At 41.7% G+C, this 18,374-nt stretch overlaps 1 protein-coding gene across 1 annotated transcript in view; it reads left to right on the top strand.

Annotated features, from left to right (window-relative positions):
* Positions 1-1,027: 1,027 nt before the first annotated feature.
* Adamts5 (ADAM metallopeptidase with thrombospondin type 1 motif, 5) overlaps positions 1,028-18,374 on the top strand; it is a 48,232-nt gene continuing 30,885 nt past the window's right edge. Inside the window, 2 exon segments of the mRNA NM_198761.2 lie at positions 1,028-2,519; positions 15,345-15,477. Coding sequence (NP_942056.2) covers positions 1,425-2,519; positions 15,345-15,477 — 1,228 coding nt within the window. The 5' untranslated portion in view covers positions 1,028-1,424.

The raw sequence follows: 18,374 nt of genomic DNA, 5'->3' as shown, positions 1-18,374 counted from the left end.
AAGATGAAAAGTCTGGAGATCAGCTACCGAGACGACTGGAGGGAGCCAGGGAAAAGAAAGATGGACTTGGGAGTGCACGGGCAGCTGCCCTGTCCAGTGAAGTTACCAGGTCAACAAGGCCAGAGCGCACCGGCCCACAAAATGAGGCAAGAACTTCATATCCCGTGCAAGAACAGCAAGGGGAAGGAGCTAGGGAGAGACTTTAAAAACACACCAAAACACCCCTTAAGGAGATGAGGTAAGCCGAGGTTAGCCAACCCCGTTTGGTTGTGAAATACCACACAGACCCTGAGTTGCTGTGGCTTTAAATGAGGCCAAGTGAATTTTCTTGTTTTCTGCCCAAATGCTGTCTCTCTCTCAATCTCTCTCTCCCCCTTGCTCCCTCCTTTGTCTCTCCTTCCACCTTGTTAGCTAGGTTCTGGTCCCTTCCTCTTTCCGGGTCTCCCTTTCCTCGATCACCCTCCGCCTCTCCCGGCGCCCTCCCCCATCAGATTAGGCGCGGACCGGGAAGGGTGGGAGTGGTGGGGGAAGCTCTCCCTTTAAGAGGCAGCGTGCAGTGACGAATTGTTGAAATTGCCATTGCAGGATGGCACGCCGCTATAAATTCATTGTCCCACCTCCTCGCATCTTCACAGCGCCTGAGCCGCTCTCCGCGCCCGCAGCAGCCGCCGACTGGGGATGATCCCGGGCGGGAGAACGCGGCAACGGAAGGGACCAGGACGCGCCGCCTCGCTGGCTCTCCACAGGCCGCCTCCTAGCTTTTGATTTTAAACATTTTAGGTGTTTTCTTTCTTTCTCTCTTTTCTTTTCTCCCGTCTCATTTCTCCCCGCCTTCGGGTTCCAGCAGAGCCGAGGAAGCCCTCAGAATAAGAAAGGAAGTGGGTCGGAGCTTGGAAGCTCTGCAGCCGGCCAGCCCCGGGCTTCGAGGGGGCGGGAGCCAACGCGCACCAGTTGCGGGCCGGGAGCGCGGTCCCCCTCCTTACTCTCTTTGCTCGTTTGTTTTAATCTGTTTGTGCAAAAATCTTGTCTGCGTTGGGCCTCTCTCCTTTATTTTGTATTTGGTAGCTCTCCAACTCCTGGCTTTTGCTCCCACCACCACCACCCTTTATTTAATTTTTTTTAATATTTTTAATTTTTTTTTCTTCCTCCGTCTCTTGGACCTCAATTCCAAACATTTTCCAAACCAACAAAGAAAAGTTCGCACGCTGGCACCGCGGCCAGGACAGCCTGGCGCTCCGCTGCGGGTTCCCCCTACCCTTTCCTGGACACTTGACTCAACCTTGCAAGCAAGTGTGTAGAGTGTGTGGGTGTGGGAGGGTGGGTGGGAGGGTGAGCCCCCCACCCCCGCCCCTGAAACTTCTATAGCAAATAGCAAACATCCAGCTAGACTCAGTCGCGCAGCCCCTCCCGGCGGGCAGCGCACTATGCGGCTCGAGTGGGCGTCCTTGCTGCTGCTACTGCTGCTGCTGTGCGCGTCCTGCCTGGCCCTGGCCGCTGACAACCCTGCCGCGGCACCTGCCCAGGATAAAACCAGGCAGCCTCGGGCTGCTGCAGCGGCTGCCCAGCCCGACCAGCGGCAGTGGGAGGAAACACAGGAGCGGGGCCATCTGCAACCCTTGGCCAGGCAGCGCAGGAGCAGCGGGCTGGTGCAGAATATAGACCAACTCTACTCTGGCGGTGGCAAAGTGGGCTACCTTGTCTACGCGGGCGGCCGGAGGTTCCTGCTGGACCTGGAGAGGGATGACACAGTGGGTGCTGCTGGTGGCATCGTTACTGCAGGAGGGCTGAGCGCATCCTCTGGCCACAGGGGTCACTGCTTCTACAGAGGCACTGTGGACGGCAGCCCTCGATCCCTAGCTGTCTTTGACCTCTGTGGGGGTCTCGATGGCTTCTTCGCAGTCAAGCATGCGCGCTACACTCTGAGGCCGCTCTTGCGTGGGTCCTGGGCAGAGTCCGAACGAGTTTACGGGGATGGGTCTTCACGCATCCTGCATGTCTACACCCGCGAGGGCTTCAGCTTCGAGGCCCTGCCGCCACGCACCAGTTGCGAGACTCCAGCGTCCCCGTCTGGGGCCCAAGAGAGCCCCTCGGTGCACAGTAGTTCTAGGCGACGCACAGAACTGGCACCGCAGCTGCTGGACCATTCAGCTTTCTCGCCAGCTGGGAACGCGGGACCTCAGACCTGGTGGAGGCGGAGGCGCCGTTCCATCTCCAGGGCCCGCCAGGTGGAGCTCCTCTTGGTGGCTGACTCTTCCATGGCCAAGATGTATGGGCGGGGCCTGCAGCATTACCTGCTGACCCTGGCCTCTATTGCCAACCGGCTGTACAGTCATGCAAGCATCGAGAACCACATCCGCCTGGCCGTAGTGAAAGTGGTGGTGCTGACCGACAAGAGTCTGGAGGTGAGCAAGAACGCGGCCACGACCCTCAAGAACTTTTGCAAATGGCAGCACCAACACAACCAGCTAGGTGATGACCATGAGGAGCACTACGATGCAGCCATCCTGTTCACCAGAGAGGTAGGTGATGCAGGTGGGTACCCAGCTCTAGGATGCAGACAGGTGGAAGGGGGAGTCTTGCTGGCGGCTCTGCTTTTCCCATAAATGACTTGTCACTCAGTAGAGATTTACTTAAATGCATCTTGTGACACACTCAGCCTCCACTTTCACTCAGCTTTTCTGCTTAGCCTCTGCCTTAATCCTTGCTTTAAGTGAGGGAACCGGCTTAGGAGATCAACATTCACTAGACTAGATGCCAGGCAGACAGGACAGCGGAGTGTATGATCATGATAAGGGGATATGCTCGTGTGTGGGGAGAAAGTGTACAGTTGAATGGCAAAAGGGAAAAAGTAAGACTGTCTGTGAAATTGGGTGTTTTCTATTTCGCAGTGAAGACAAAAGTTCTACTTTGTCCAACGAGTAGTTAACGAGAAGTTGGCAGTTGTTTTTATCTGATTGATGGCCTCCCTTGTAAATGTCCTTAAACGAACTCTTCTGCAACACTAGCCTTTTCCAAAGGACTCCTTTTTCTAATGTGGCTTCCAAATGGGCTTCTGACATATCCACCTTGGAATCTGAGTTCCTGAGAAGGAAGGAATGTGGGAGGGACAGGAGGATGCAGAAGCCCAATCAGCGGTGAGGACAAACCCCAAGGCCCTCTACCAGCACATCAGAAGCACCACCCTTCCACCCGGCTGCCAAACAAGGGTCAAATCCAGTTGGAAGGTTTGGGGTTTGGATGAATGTGTTTCTGAAGTTCTGGGCAGAGCTTCAGGATGTGGGGAAGAATGTTTTCCAAGGACTTCCCCACGTTAAGGATGATGGTTACAGAGAAGGAAAAGAGATGGGTCATTATAAGCCCAGACATTCTGGGAGCAACAAATCTATTTACGCAGTTAGCAGACCACCATGTTAGCATGACAGTTCAGACAAAACGTCTTGCTGGTAGTTGTGAGCCCGAGCATTTAGAAAGCTCCCCCCATTACCATTCCTTATGTATCCCCCTCCCAGTCCTGTTGAATTTCTTCTTCCCAGCCAATCCTTTTCTGCCGCCGTGTTTATGTGCACGTGTACAATAGGTGATCACAGCTTCATTGTCTGAATGATGGGATGGCTATGCCTGGCATATCTAGAAGAGAGCATGCCTGCTGTCATAGTCCTGTCCCCTACTCCTCTCCTCAATTTCCCTTGGTATATATCACCCATCCAGGTTGAGCACTAGGCTATCCATTCTTAGCACTGTGGTATGTTATAAGTCTGATTTAAGCTTGGCTTATTGCCAATTTCAATTTCTCTGCCTAACTTGTGCCTTTCCCATGGCTGTGAAGGGCTGATGTTTAAGGATCATTTTAGGTATATGAAATCCATCCAGTGTAACTTAAGTAACAACAAACTCTTACTGTGTACAGTTGCAAACTGTTACCAAAGAGGAAGGATAGATAATTCAATGGCAGGCTATAGGAGTTTCAGGGTACCAAAGCTTCCCAACCTAAATTTTCTATTTTTAATAAGGTATCCATGCTATGAAGAAAAAAAGTGTTGACAAAGTCAGATGAGAGAAACATTTGCTATTCATGAGGTGGATGTAATTGTAACCCACCAACAAAGACACCAGAAGCAGTGTCCAGGGGAGAAGTAGGCATCACAGCTTTTGTGTGCTGTGAAAAGTCTTTCATTTTATTAAGAGATGATCTGGAAGCCGTCCTTTAATACCTCTGCCTTGCATTGGCTTTTGAAATGATGCAACAGTCATTTTGTAGGCTGCCCTGAGAAGTTCTTCTGTAAAACTAGCCCTTTCTCACTTGAATTCCAAGTCTTTTTTTCTTTCTTTCATAAGCAACTTTCCATGTCTGGATTTCCTTGTGTTGCTATATAATGACTGCCTGCCAAGAAGGAGGCTTGGAGAGTTTGCAGAAGGAGGTTCCCTAAAGAAAGAGGAAAAAATACTTTTGTAGACAGACCACACCAAAAGGCAGTCACTGTAATAATTTTCTTTCAGTTTAATACAAAATTGTAGTGCATAATTCTAAAATTAACTGGAAGACTTCTCACCATTTGCTCTTTTCCACATACTTTCCCCCCAGCTAAAAGGAAACCAGCCCATGATTCTAAGTGATATCTACCACTTTTGCTGGGAAGATTTTTGTACTTGGGTAATTGACAATCATTGTTTCCCAGTCTCGGAAATGCATCACAACATTTTAACTAGAGAAAAAGTAAGGTAGAAGTAAATTCAACCTCTAACTTCTTTTTAATTAAAAAAAAATCTTAATTACATTCTATTAATGGGAGAGGGCATATGCCAAAGCTTGCAAACAGGTCAAAATGGAGAACACTTGGGAATTGATTCTTTTCCTCCACGTGGGTCTCAGGAATCAAACTGAGGTTCTCGGGCTCTGTAAGCACGTGCTTTTACCCTCTGAGACAGCCACCTTGCCAGCCCTAACTTAAGGTTACTAAGAATTGCCACAAAATTTCCAAGCTGGTTTGCACATGGGGAATATTTTACTTTAATCCTCTTTTTCCTCCTTGTCAAGCAAAAGGATACCTAAAAAAAGCAAATACCATTTGGATGGTGGTTGATCTCTAATAAGTTCATCTAACATCACAAAAAAATTGAATTTTTGAAGAACACTTAGAATATGAATACATTATTCTAATTTAAAAGAGGACTATTAGGTAGCTTGTGTGAGCATTTCAGTACTCGGCAATGTTCATCTGAAAGTATTCCACATGTGCAGTTAATCTCTATCTAATGTTTCGAAAAATGGAAACCAAAAAGTCTAGAAGAGGGAAGACGGGGACTCCTCTGTCCATGCAAGTTAGGTATTGTCAGGCTGGCCATATGAAAGAAATAACTTCCACAGTTATTTCTTTTCAATGAGAAATACCCAGAGTTGGCACCAGCAGTCCATTTTTACAACTCTGTTTTGAATGTGAGATGTGTGTTGCTTAGCAGCGAGACGCTCGACCGTCACATCCATGTTTTGATGGGCTCTGAGTTCTGCTCAAATTTTGTGTCCAGATGTCTTCTGCTAAATTGCTTGTTTTTCAGGCATGAAGCAAATGTGTGAGGAAGTGCTTTCCACTCCTGTTTACTAGCCAGTAACACCTTGAGCCTTGTGTCTAGGAGTCAGCAGAAGAGTGTTAATATTTCAGCTATCAAGCTAGCACACTTAGCTCTCAGGGCTGTGCACCAACCCTCAATAGTGTTCTAAGTATAGAAACAGCACCTATCATTTTTCTGTCACAAAGCCACTTCTATGTGAATGGCATTGCTGCTGAAATTCATACTATGTCTCCCACCAGACATTAGAAATCTAGTCCCTAGAGGTTTACTCCATCGCTTCCCAGAGTTCTCTCCTCATTCTGACTCTCACCCTTATTGTAAAATATGTTTTAAAAGACAGTCCTAAGCTTATGTTCCAAAATCATTTACTCCTCTTTAGAAAATAATCTTCCTGATTAATTTCAAAATCAGAAATCCTTTCACATCCCTCCCCCTACATCTGACCAACAACAATGAACCTTTCACTACTGCATGGACTGAAAACATTGGGGTGACTATGGACCAGCTAAAAGACTATTGAATAAAAGATCCATTAAGTTTCATTGACTACTAAAGTGCACTTTAATGAGCCATTGTGCTCTGCCTGGACTCTCTCTCTCCTTAGGATGCCTGATTCAGTATGCAGACGCTTCTCCTCTACTCTTTAGTTCCCTTTTAGTTTTGGCATGAAATAGACACTAGAAGTCAAAAACCTTAGAAAAGGGAGAGGATTGCACTATTTGTCCTTGGTTTGCTCACTGAACCAACTAATTCAGTTACATATTTGAATTTGAATCTACTTCAAACCTACAGCAACCACTGTTGAAGAATCACAGCTACAGATCAACATTTAATGAGGCTAATCCAGAAATGGGAAGAGTGGCCACAGAGTAGACAAGTCTAGATGATCACGTATTTTAAAAAAATATGAGAAATATTGTGAAAAACCTTGACTGTAAAATAATACTATACAACAAGACAATGATGCTTGTGGCAGAGTAGGCACCTTGCATGTGCCCACCTTCTGTGAAGAGGTTAGAAGAAGGCACCAAGATAGAAGGCGATGAGGGGAGAAACATTAGGTTGCTGTCAGTAGGCTAACCACCAGCAGAGGAAGCAATCCATGACTTAATCACTCTTATATCAGGAAAACGAATAAAGACTCCCAGCAAGGAAAAACAAAGTCTGTGACAGGGAACAGTAGAAACCTGATGATTCTTCCTAGGTGGCTTTATAAGGTCTCATTGCAAATGTATAATTGCACTGTTAAAGAATGGGTTGATCTCATTTGGATTCAACTAACTATTATTGTGCATTTCTTAACTAGTATCTATAGTATGAATCATTTTATCCTTAATTAACTGAGGAATCAGCAACCATCACATTGTTTTCTTTTGCCTAAAAAACATATTTGCAAGAAAACACAGATAATCTGAGGACATAACCCTGCCAGTGGACTTCCAAACGTGATGTGATTAATTTATTTAAATACTTAGCAATTGTCTTTAAAGCCAGAGAGAGAGAGAGAGAGAGAGAGAGAGAGAGAAAGGTTTAAAAAGTCACCTTTAAAAAAAAACTATTCCAGAAAATATACAACATTGATATTGAGTGGCTATACCATTATGACTTTTAGAAGATTTTGTTGTCCTGGACAGAGCTGAGGTTGTAGACCCCAGTTTTATAGAAGGCAATGCTAGCCAGACCCATATGGAGGACATATAGCAGATACACCCAAAGCCATGTACTATGACTAGAGGCAGTGTGGACAGTTGGTGCGGTATAGAGAGGTGCTATAAGAAGACAGAGCAGAAAAGCTGAATGATTACTAATTTAGTAGAGAAAGAAGTAACAACCAGATTACTTAAAAAAAAAACACCATCTGGTGTGTGTGTTGATTGATAGTGCTACAACAATACATTAGCATTGGAGCAGCATATCTAAAACAGAAATTCTCACTCGGTTCTGGAAACTGGAAAGTTTAAGATCAAAGTTCAACCTGGTGTACCTTCTGAGGAGATAGCTCTTCCTGGTTAGTAGGAGTCCATCTTCTTGCTGTGTGTTTATGTGTCCTTTCATCACTCTGTATGTTTGTCCAAGAGAGGTGTATGGATGGGGCAGAGGAAAAAGAGGAAACTAACATAACTGGAAAAATTGAGGAGGAAAGATGTCCGAAAATGTCTCATCTAAGTTGAATTCTACTCTTTTAAAGTTGTATTCTTTCTTATAGATTCTTTCTCCAAATGCAGTCACACTGGACTACTGGGGATTAGCTTGATCAACACAAGGAGAATACAGCTCAGGATATAGCATCATTGTACATTTTATGGTGGGAACTAATGACAGTGGAAACCAATGGAAAGAACATTAGGGAAGTTTACAGATGAGAGTGGCATTAGGAATTGAAAAGTGTGGAACAAGAACAGTTTGAGAAAAATAGACGAAAATGGATAAAGTTACTCTTTTCTAGCTTGTTCCTTGATGAACAAATACAAATGTTCTATGCAGGAAATGGTAGCCAGGATGGGACACTGGGATGTGAAGGGGGTTCAACTACGTTGTGCAGAGTTTTGAATGCCAAGCTGTGACCAATACAGAGAAACAAAGATCTCTTAGATGACCCATACTCTAAGAAACGAATGGGTCCCAGCATGTAGATATGGAAATTTCAGATGGCGAAATGGATCATTTGGAGATCTCACATGGTAGTTCAGGTGGAAAGAGATATTTAAAAGCAGGAGAAATAGAGGGTAGCTATCATAACTTAAATAGTTAAATGTTGCTCATATGGTGTGTCTGTGTGTAAGGGGTGCCCACATGTATGTGTCTATGAGTTGGGGGCTTGCAAACTATTTGAGAAATTTTCTTATCTCTCTCACATCCATTTTCTTGGTTTCTAGAACATCTTTCATGGTGCATTTAGTCTCTTTTCTATGCATCTAATTGTATAGCTTCATCAACATACCAACACATGAAGACCACCATGGCTGCCTTTTATTTGTTATAAGAAAAGAAGTTCATTTAATTAAGTACAGATTTGGGAACACATAAAATGATATTGGCGTCAAGAATGGGATCATGATTCAGCAATCTCATGCTGTGGAGTATAGGGATGTTTATCTATCATTAAAATTTAGCTTCCCTGTTCCAAAGCTTGAGACTCAGGTATTTACCTTTCCTGACCTTAACTTGAGAGTTCATATAAAGACATCTATTATATCAGAAAGTTTCAGGTCAATACCAGGACAGGTGAAGCTGGTCAGTGTCCTTGCATGAATGAGGAAGAGCCTTTGTCTCAATGTTTGTTAATTGTTTGGGTGTTTCTAATCCTGTGAAAACCTTTACTGATTCCCTGAAGGAAGGTCCATCATCCACCCCTCTCTGTATTTACAAGCTGCTCATCACAGCTGGTCTGTTAGCTTCTCCTCCAAACTTGTGTCTTGCTCACTCACTAAAAGTTAATCATGTGTCTTAAGAACCAGTATTAGAACCTCTCACTGCAACGGCAGTGATTTACATAAGAACTGGTTGGTTGTAGATACACAGTTATTGTTATATAGATGAATATACTTGGGCTCTTTAGACCCTAATTCCTTTGGACACTGTTATATTCTGAATCATTTTGTTGTATAGGTGCCTTCTTAGAGACTATGTAACGTAGGTCACTGTAATGATTGGCTTAATACTTCAAATTAATATAATCTCTATTTAAATACAAAACAGGACAATTTTTTTAGAGAACGTAGTGTAAGTAGAAAGAAAGTAAAAACTTGCATCAAGAATAAGATCCATGTTGTGGCATGATGATGGATAAGGACAATTTAGTTGTTATATGCCTCCTCTACACATGTGTGAGGTTGTCACATGAAATTCATTAATATATACATGCTAACCAAAGAGTTCAAAAGTCTACCAGAAAGCCTGTATATATAGCTGTAAATATACACACATAGGAGATACTTGTGATTAAACTATAGATTTAGTGTTAATTCCTCCATCACCAGTCTCTTGCCAGTGGAATTGTGAGAAAAGAAGAGTGGGCATTCCACGTGCTGTGATGTTTCACCCTTGTCTTGGACACTACAGTTGTCCTCATCAGGAACTAATACTATATAAAGTGTTCTTCTTCAGTTGGAGGGGTTGCTACTGATACCTTGCAATAGTATCTGTCCTTATCAGGATTTTTGTTTTCTCCAGTTCCTTATCTCAACATAATTTTGCTGCATGGCAGAGCAGTCTCTCAATGGAGACTGGGAGTTCTCCAGTCCTGTGACTTTCTTTACTTGGATATCACTGTCCAATTAGTGTGTGGTTCCTTTTTCCACCTAGTACTGATCACTGGCACTTTCCAAGCTACTTTGCAAGCACTTATGTTCTTGGCAGCATGATTTGCTGGCTTCCAGCAACTCCAAACCCACAAATATGCCCAAGGTATACTTGCGAATGGCATGATAAATCACAAGTGTCTCATATGTATAGTCTCTGTGACAGTAACAGGGCTAGTGACCTCCTTGTGGAAACTTTTTGGTACTGAAGACTACTTCCTATCTATCTTGGAATTAAATCCACTGTCTTTGTTCTGTGGCCCAGACAAGACCATACCATGGGACCACAATTAACTCTCCTCATACTTTTCAGACACTTTTTTTTTCTTAGTCTTCCACTGTATCACTGTATCTATATATATATTGCCTTCTGATGGACATGGAATAAGAAGAAAACCATTTGTTAACACTTTTAATTCATTTGCCTTTTTCATTGATGTTAAGCTGCCTTCTCTAGTGTCTCCTACCTCCAATGCTAGATTATGTGCATGCCTGCTATTATATATATATATATATATATATATATATATATAGTCATCCGTACAGTACTCCTACCCATCCTCTGCATTTTCAAAAACCCTATAAACTTGACAGCTAACTTACTGCTGTGAAGAGTCATCAGAAAATAAAGAAACGCAATATGCTGAATAACAATAATTTGATATCTACTCTTTTATACCGTAAGAAGAACATTGGCTTGCCATATCAACATGTTCACTGTACGTCTTGAGAGTGGATCCACAACTGCACTGAAAACATTTGAAATTGTGTGAGGCAAATGGAAAGTTTGCCAGTTTAAAATTATGGCTGTGCACCTATAGTGGTGTGGTTATTTAGTCAAGGGGCTTAATCAGTGTAGTTGGAAAATAACAAGTGCTTCTCTTCATAATTTAGTCACATGCACAGTTTCCATGGCGAAAGGCCAGATGCACTTAATCCAATTCAAGGAAAACAAGGAGGGTTGATGGCCCCTGATGAGCAATTGATTAGAGTAAAGAGAGATAATAGGATTCCCGCTTCAATGCCACTGAGAACAGGAAGGCCATTTTCTTTCACAGTAGCTCCAAGCTGCTTAATGACAGAGGGAGTGGAAGGCAGTTCTTGGACAACCCACTGTGCCTAAGGGTTCAACTATGACCTGGGATCTCAACCTAAAATTGTTTAAGAGGATGAAAAGGGAGGATAAAAATGTATTATACTATATAGTGATCCCAAAAAACAGTAATTATTATGAAAAAATATACTCAAGATTCATTTTTAATAAGAAAAAAATTTATTCCAATCCTAAACAACAGCATCCATCGCAACACACAGTAAAAGTAAATAAATAAATTTGCTATCAAACGTAAGAATGTTAAGTAAGTAATAAACCTTTGAAAACATTTGAACAGCTTCATATACATTTTCTACTGGGCAAACCTATTGACTAATAATTTGGGGGAGGGGATTATGGAAGATTGAACCGAGAGCTCTTTGCGTGCTAAGCAAATCTTATCTGGCTGTGTGCTCATCAATTTTCAATTGCTATCTCCTCAAATTGAAAGCCTGTAAGTACTACTTTCTCTCTCTCTCTCTCTCTCTCTCTCTCTCTCTCTCTCTCTCTCTCTCTCTCTCTCTCTCTTCCTCCCTTCTTTCCTTCCTCCCTTCTTTCCTTCCTTCCTTCTTTCCTTCCTTCCTCCCGTTCTTTCTTTCTTTTCACTGATAACAATTTTTATTGGAAATTTTTTATTTACATTTCAAATATTATCCCCTTTCCCCACCCAACCACCCACCCCTTCCAGCCACCCCACCCTGACATTCCCCTACACTGGGGGTTCCAGCCTTGGCAGAACCAACCGCTTCTCCTCTCTTTGGTGCCTAACAAATCCATTCTCTGCTACATATGCAGGTGGAGCCATGGATCTGTCCATGCGTACTCTTTGGATGGTGGTTTAGTCCCTGGGAGCCCAGGTTGATTGGTATTGTTGTTCTTATGGGGTTGCAATCCCCTTGAGCCCCTTCAATCCTTTCTCTAACTCCCCCAATTGGGATCCCTTTCACAGTTCAATGGTTGGCTGCTAGCATTCGCCTCTCTCTGTGTTTGTCATGCTCTGGCAGAGCCTCTCAAGAGACAGCTATATTAGGCTCCTCTCGGCATGCACTTCTCGGCATCAGCAATATTGTCTGGGTTTGGTGGCTGTATGTATATGGCTGGATTCCCAGGTGAGGCGGGCTCTGAATGCCCATTTCTTCGTCTCTGCTCCAAACTTTGTCTCCATATCTCCTCCTATGATTATTTTTGTTCCCCCTTCTAAGAAGGACTGAAGCATCCACACTTTGGTCAGTCTTCTTTTTGAGCTTCATGTGGTCTGTGGGTATCTTGGGCAATTCAAGTTTTGGGGGTATCCACTTATCAGTGAGTACATACCAGTGTTTTTTTGTTTGTTTGTTTTGTTTTGTTTTTTGTTTTGCTTTGTTTTTTGTTTTTTGTTTTGTGATTCGTTTACCTCATACAGGATGACACTTTCTAGTTCTATCCATTTGCCTATGAATTTCATGAAGTCATTGTTTTTAACAGGTGAGTAGTACCTATTGTGTAGATGTACCACATTTTCTATATCCATTCCTCTGTTGAAGGGCATCTGGGTTCTTTCAAGCTTCTGGCTATTATAAATAAGGCTGCTAATGAACATAGTGGAGCATGTGTCCTTGTTATATGTTAGAGCATCTTTTGGGTATATGCCCAGGAGTGGTATAGCTCAGTCCTCAGGTAATGGAATATCCAGTTTTCTGAGGAGCCGCCAGACTGATTTCCAGAGTGATTTTACCAGCTTGCAATCCCACCAACAATGGAGGAATGTTCCTCTTTCTCCACATCCTCACAAGCCTCTGTTGTCACCTGAGTTTTTGATCTTAGCCATTCTTACTGGTGTGAGGTGGAATCTCAGGGTTGTTTTTATTTGCATTTCCCTGATGACTAAGGATGCTGAATATTTCTTTAGGTACTTCTCAGCCATTTGATCTTCCTCAGCTGAGAATTTTTTGTTTAGTTCTGTACCCAATTTTCAATAGGGTTATTTGATTCTCTGGAGTCTAACTGCTTGAGCTCTTTGTATATTTTGGATATTAGCCCTCTATCAGATGTAGGATTGGTAAATATCTTTTCCCAATCTGTTGATTGCCATTTTGTCCTAATGACAATGTCCTTTGCCTTATGGAAGCTTTGCAACTTTATGAGATCCCATTTGCATAAGCCATTGGTTTTCTGTTCTGGAAAATTTTCTCCTGTGTCCATGTGTTTAACCTCTTCCCCACTTTTTTTTCTATTAGTTTGAGTGTATCTGGTTTTATGTGGAGGTCCTTGATCCACTTGGATGTGAGCTTACAGGGCAATAAGCATGGATCAATTTGCATTCTTCTACATGCTGACCTCCAGTTGAATCAGCACCATTTGCTGAAAATGCTATCTTTTTTCAATTGGATGGTTTTAGCTCCTTTGTCAGAGATCAAGTGACCATGTGTGTGTGGGGGTTCATTTCTAGGTCTTCAATTCTATTCCCTTGATCTATCTGCCTGTCTCTGTTTTAAAGTCATACAGTTTTTATCACGATTGCTCTGTAATACAGCTTGAGGTCAGGGGTGGTGATTCCCCCGGAAGTTCTTTTATTGTTAGGGATAGTTTTAGCTATCCTGGGTGTTTTGTTATTTCAAATGAATTTGCAAATTGCTTGTTCTAACTCTTTAAAGAATTGAGAATTCTTTGAGTTAGAAGAATTGATGGGGATTGCATTGAATCTGTAGATTGCTTTGGGCAAGATAACAAGATTCATTTTTAAAAGATGCTAACTTGTTTGTAACAGCAGTAATTTGGGATCTCATGGACATGGAAGGATGCTCAAGGAAGCTTGAAGGGGTTATTGTTGCTATGAGGTCTTGATTCACCAAGGCTCAACACAGCTGTAAACCAATATAAACAGCAAAAGAAGATCCTGAAAACACCAAAGAGAATTGGGGAGAGATTTTAAGTCTTGCTCAAGTTTGTTGGACATTTATAATCAAAAGAGAGAGAGGAGTGAGGACTACTTGTTGGCACTGAGTCCATACACTTTATATGTACAGGGATACCATCTTGTATCTGTGTGCCTGAAAGCTGCTGTGGTCCTGCCCATGGGCACAAAACAGAGATCTATGAGGACCATTGTATTGAGTCTGACTGTATTTCACCATTCCACTTAGTTAAGCAAAGATCAGTGAAGTCCCTCTAAGATACATGTTGTGCCAGGTATAATAGAACAGTACTTGTGTCCCAAATAAATATTTTCAATCCTGTCACAAAGTTGGTTTTCAACATATCGACTACTTTGGAATGCCACATTGCTCCTTCAGTTGTACACATACATGTTGATTTTTAATGAAATTCACAAGAAAGCACAAGAATTTTTTATGTTTATTGATAGTAAATTAACATTTGAAGAGAACATTACTAGCACAAGTTGAATATGTCAAAATTTGTAACTTCTGTTATCTTTTCTAAAGCTTCATTTCTTTGATGTCTTATTTATATTCTTTAAATGATCATTTTTACTTTTGCTAGTCTCTAAAAGCTCTGGAATTTCTCAAGAATCAAGTGAATATCTACCTATAAAAACATACTTGTATCACAAATATTTTCTCATATCTGATCATCTTGAGGTGAACTTCACTAAAAGCTATGAGCAAAATTGGTCAGTTGTTAAAACAATCTTGACAAACTGAGTTTGATTCCCGGGACTGATGTGGTGGGAATGGAAATCTGACTACCACAAGTTGTCCTCTATATCCCAATAGATTGAAATGATTAAAAAGCTATGGGTGCCCCTTCATACATTTCTGAAGACACAGCATATGAAACTATAATTCAATTTGGAAGTTGACAAATTACTTTTAAGCAATAATAGACACATAAAATTTGATTTTTCTATCTAATTTTACACATAGATTCAAGTGTAGTTTGTTTCTTGCATCAATTCCTGAATATATGTATACACACAAATATAAATATAAACACAAATGTCTTGGTAATGTATGTTCTATCACAAAGGGTGGTTATAGTTTGACTCTAACAGAAAACAAATTATTAGGCCTCTCTTCCAAGAAGTTCAGCCCGATTTGGCTCAGAATATTAGGTGTTCCTATATCGAACACATGTAACGCTTGACATTTGTGTAGTCACTACGGCTTTGTATCAGATGTAGAGCTTGGATGGTAATGAGCAGGCTGAAATGGTGGCTTCTTTTAAAATGTCACTGAATGTCTTTATCCTCCTGTGCTTCTGGGTTACAAAGTAGCTCAGAAGAGTTCCTGCTTTGAATTTGTCTTTGGAAGGCTTCCAGTGCTGAGCAGGTGACACCGTAAACATATCCCAGTCTTGCGATTTGGGGTGAGCAAGTGGCTGTCCATGGTGGCTCCTTCTGGATGTAAATTGATTTTAATGATTTCTTTCTTTCTCCCGGGCAGGATTTATGTGGGCATCATTCATGTGACACCCTGGGAATGGCAGACGTTGGGACCATATGTTCTCCGGAGCGCAGCTGCGCTGTGATTGAAGATGATGGCCTCCATGCAGCTTTCACTGTGGCTCACGAAATTGGTATGCAGCGCCTTTTCTCTTCCCTCGCCAAATCAAACACTTGTAACAGCTGCAACAGGACCCAAACTACTTGGCGATTAATTCCAGATTTCTTCTGGTTCAGACGTACCACTGGGGATTGCATTTGTTTATATTTGAACTCTCAGGGTTAACTGACGCAGGGAAAGGAAGGCGAAGTCAGCACCAGGGTAGACGTTTCCTTTTTGACGGTATCACTTAAAAGTTAAAGGGAAATTTGCTACTGTCTTTTTTTCTCTCTCTTTTTATGCATCCCTAAGTGACTTCTAGACAGAATTTGTCACAGTCGCCTGTGGGGTGCAGAGGCGTCCCTTATTCATGACAGTGTTGACTCACCCAGGGATAATCAGTTTGCACAGGAATTTAACATGTTTGCCCCATCATGAGTGATACTAGTAGGTTCCTGTCACAGAGAATAAGTGGCTCCTGGTAAATATCCCAGCCTCCTTCCCAGTGGTGAGGCAGATGAAATCAAGCAGACTCTCCACAGAGTTTACTTTATAATGTCACACATTCAATTAACCGAAGGCCTCTAAATCCTACAACTATGAGCTAGGGGCAGAGGTAAACAGTTAAACTGTGTCTCTGGGATAAGGAAAGGGGGCCTCCTAACCAATGACCTAGAAGACTGGTCGATGGAAAACTGATTTAGTACTTAGGACATAACACATGCAAGTTCGCATCTCACTGGAATTGTTTCCCATTCTGTTAGGAAACTCTGTGAGATGCCATCTTCTTTTCTGAACTATAGGAATAGCACTACCTTTTACATGGAGAAGCCAGATTGGGTGGAGTGTAGATAATGGATATCACTTATATTCACACCTACATATTTTCATATTTAAATATCTTTCCTTTCTTGATCAATGCATAACCTCTTTGCATCTTCATTTCTGCCACAAGATCATTTAATCATTACTAAATTTAGATTTTTTTGTATTTTTATTCAAAAGATTTAGCTTGTTAAAGTTAATTTAACTATTAAGTAGAAATTAAAATGTCTGCCTCACATTTCTAGTAGCCTCTATATTTTCACAAGGTGCCAATTTGTAATCATATTTAAGGCAGAGAATAATGTCTAGTTAAAGGGACAATTTTGTAAATCCAAATATGATAGCAATGAACAGAAGTAGGTAGCTGCATTTCAACTATTATATTTCAAGTATTAATCAGGACATTATTGTACTGATACTTGTCATTGAATCAAATATAAAACCACTGTGTAAATACCCATTTGACAGCATCATTGATGTAAATTCAGTCTGAAACATTTTGGATCATCTTTCCCTTAAACCAAGGTGCTGAGTCCTTTCCAGTTCCCTCTTGAATTTTACCCAGGTCGTCTAGACACCCTGACAGTCTGTGTTGTCCCTATATAGTGGGCAACCTAATAACCAGACACTGTAAATCACACATTCTTGCTACTGCTCTCCTGTGGTGACCTTTACATACAGTGACAGCGTTGACAGTTTTCCTTACAAGAGAAAAGCTGAGCTCTATACACAGCTTCTTTATATCTTGACTCTTATGTCACACCACCTAGACCAGAGAGGTTAAATCTAGCAAGGTGACTTTCCAAGTCCTCCTCAATTTTCAACATGAACTCTGGGTTGCACGGGCTAAAGCAGTGAGAGCTATGGATCCAGATACTCACAGGCAGGACAAGGCAATTGGACATAGAAAGAAGGACAACGTGGGGGAATAGTGAACTCCTATATACAGATTCAAACAAGGGTCTCTGCATATGATTACATCCTGGTGGCTCCTTGGATTTCTTGATTAAATTATCTCACTTTACTTCTTTGTAAAACCTTCTATGATTTATTTTCCAGTCAAATATTGGGTGCTTAATTTTCGTCTGTGTATTGCAAACAGCCTAAAGAGACACTTAAAGGTCAAAGATAAAAGAAGATGGATTTGATTCCTTTTCATAAAAAAAAAAAACGTTATTAACCTCATTTTGAATGCTTTCTTATTTTAATTTTGCCTAAGTATTATGAATATGTGATATAAAATGTGAGTCCTAAGTTTTTACTAAAGATTATCATGCCTAATATTTTCTTTGGATGATAGAGTCTTGTCTCTCTAACACCTTGACCTTAACTCATTGATCTGTTCAAAGTCTTTAATTTTATCAGTTACATGAACTGTCAATTCCACGTAAGCCAACCTGAATTGAATTTCATTTCTATCGTATTCTTATTGGACTTCTTTCTTTCTCTTTTATTATGTATTTGCTACATTTTTAGATTTGTAAATTATATATACTATCTCTATAGCTATAAAAAGGAACATTTTGAAGCTTTGGCTCTCAAGTATTTAGAATCTTCTTGAGTCTCATTCCAAAATGTGCAGTTTCATTTACTCGACACAAATAGTCAAGTTGTTCCTGCACTCAAAACACAAGCTGGGGCGAACTATCCAGGATTCGGTCATAGATTGCCTACTCTGCTTTTTTGGTTGTGAGCCTAGCCTTTAACGGCTGAGCCATCTCTCCAGCCCTACTCTGCTTTTTTTATTCTATAAGAATGAGTATATTTGATTAGGGATGGCTTCTATTAACTGAAACAGGGTTTCAAGCAGTGTCCAAAGGTTCCTCCTGCTATATACAGTGGCTTCAAATATAGGGTGAAGTTTATATTATGCACGCAGAAAGCAAGGTATCCTCCTCCAGGCCCCTTACTCCCCAATTTAAAAATCTCTTATATTGAAAATTAACACATACGATAAACGGAAACAAAGGTGGGGATGATGGCTCACTGAAAACGCCAGGACTGGGCAGACCCAAACAGAAGGATCATGAGTTTCAAGCTAGCCTGTGCTACATAGTGAGACTCTATCTGAAAGAAAGAAAGAAAGAAAGAAAGAAAGAAAGAAAG

The sequence above is a fragment of the Rattus norvegicus genome, chromosome 11 (genome assembly GCF_021556685.1).
Source record: "Rattus norvegicus strain SHRSP/BbbUtx chromosome 11, alternate assembly SHRSP_T2T, whole genome shotgun sequence".
In the NCBI taxonomy this organism is placed as follows: Eukaryota; Metazoa; Chordata; class Mammalia; order Rodentia; family Muridae; genus Rattus; species Rattus norvegicus.
Note: the sequence above shows the minus strand (reverse complement) of the source record. Positions and strands in the feature narration are given on the sequence as shown.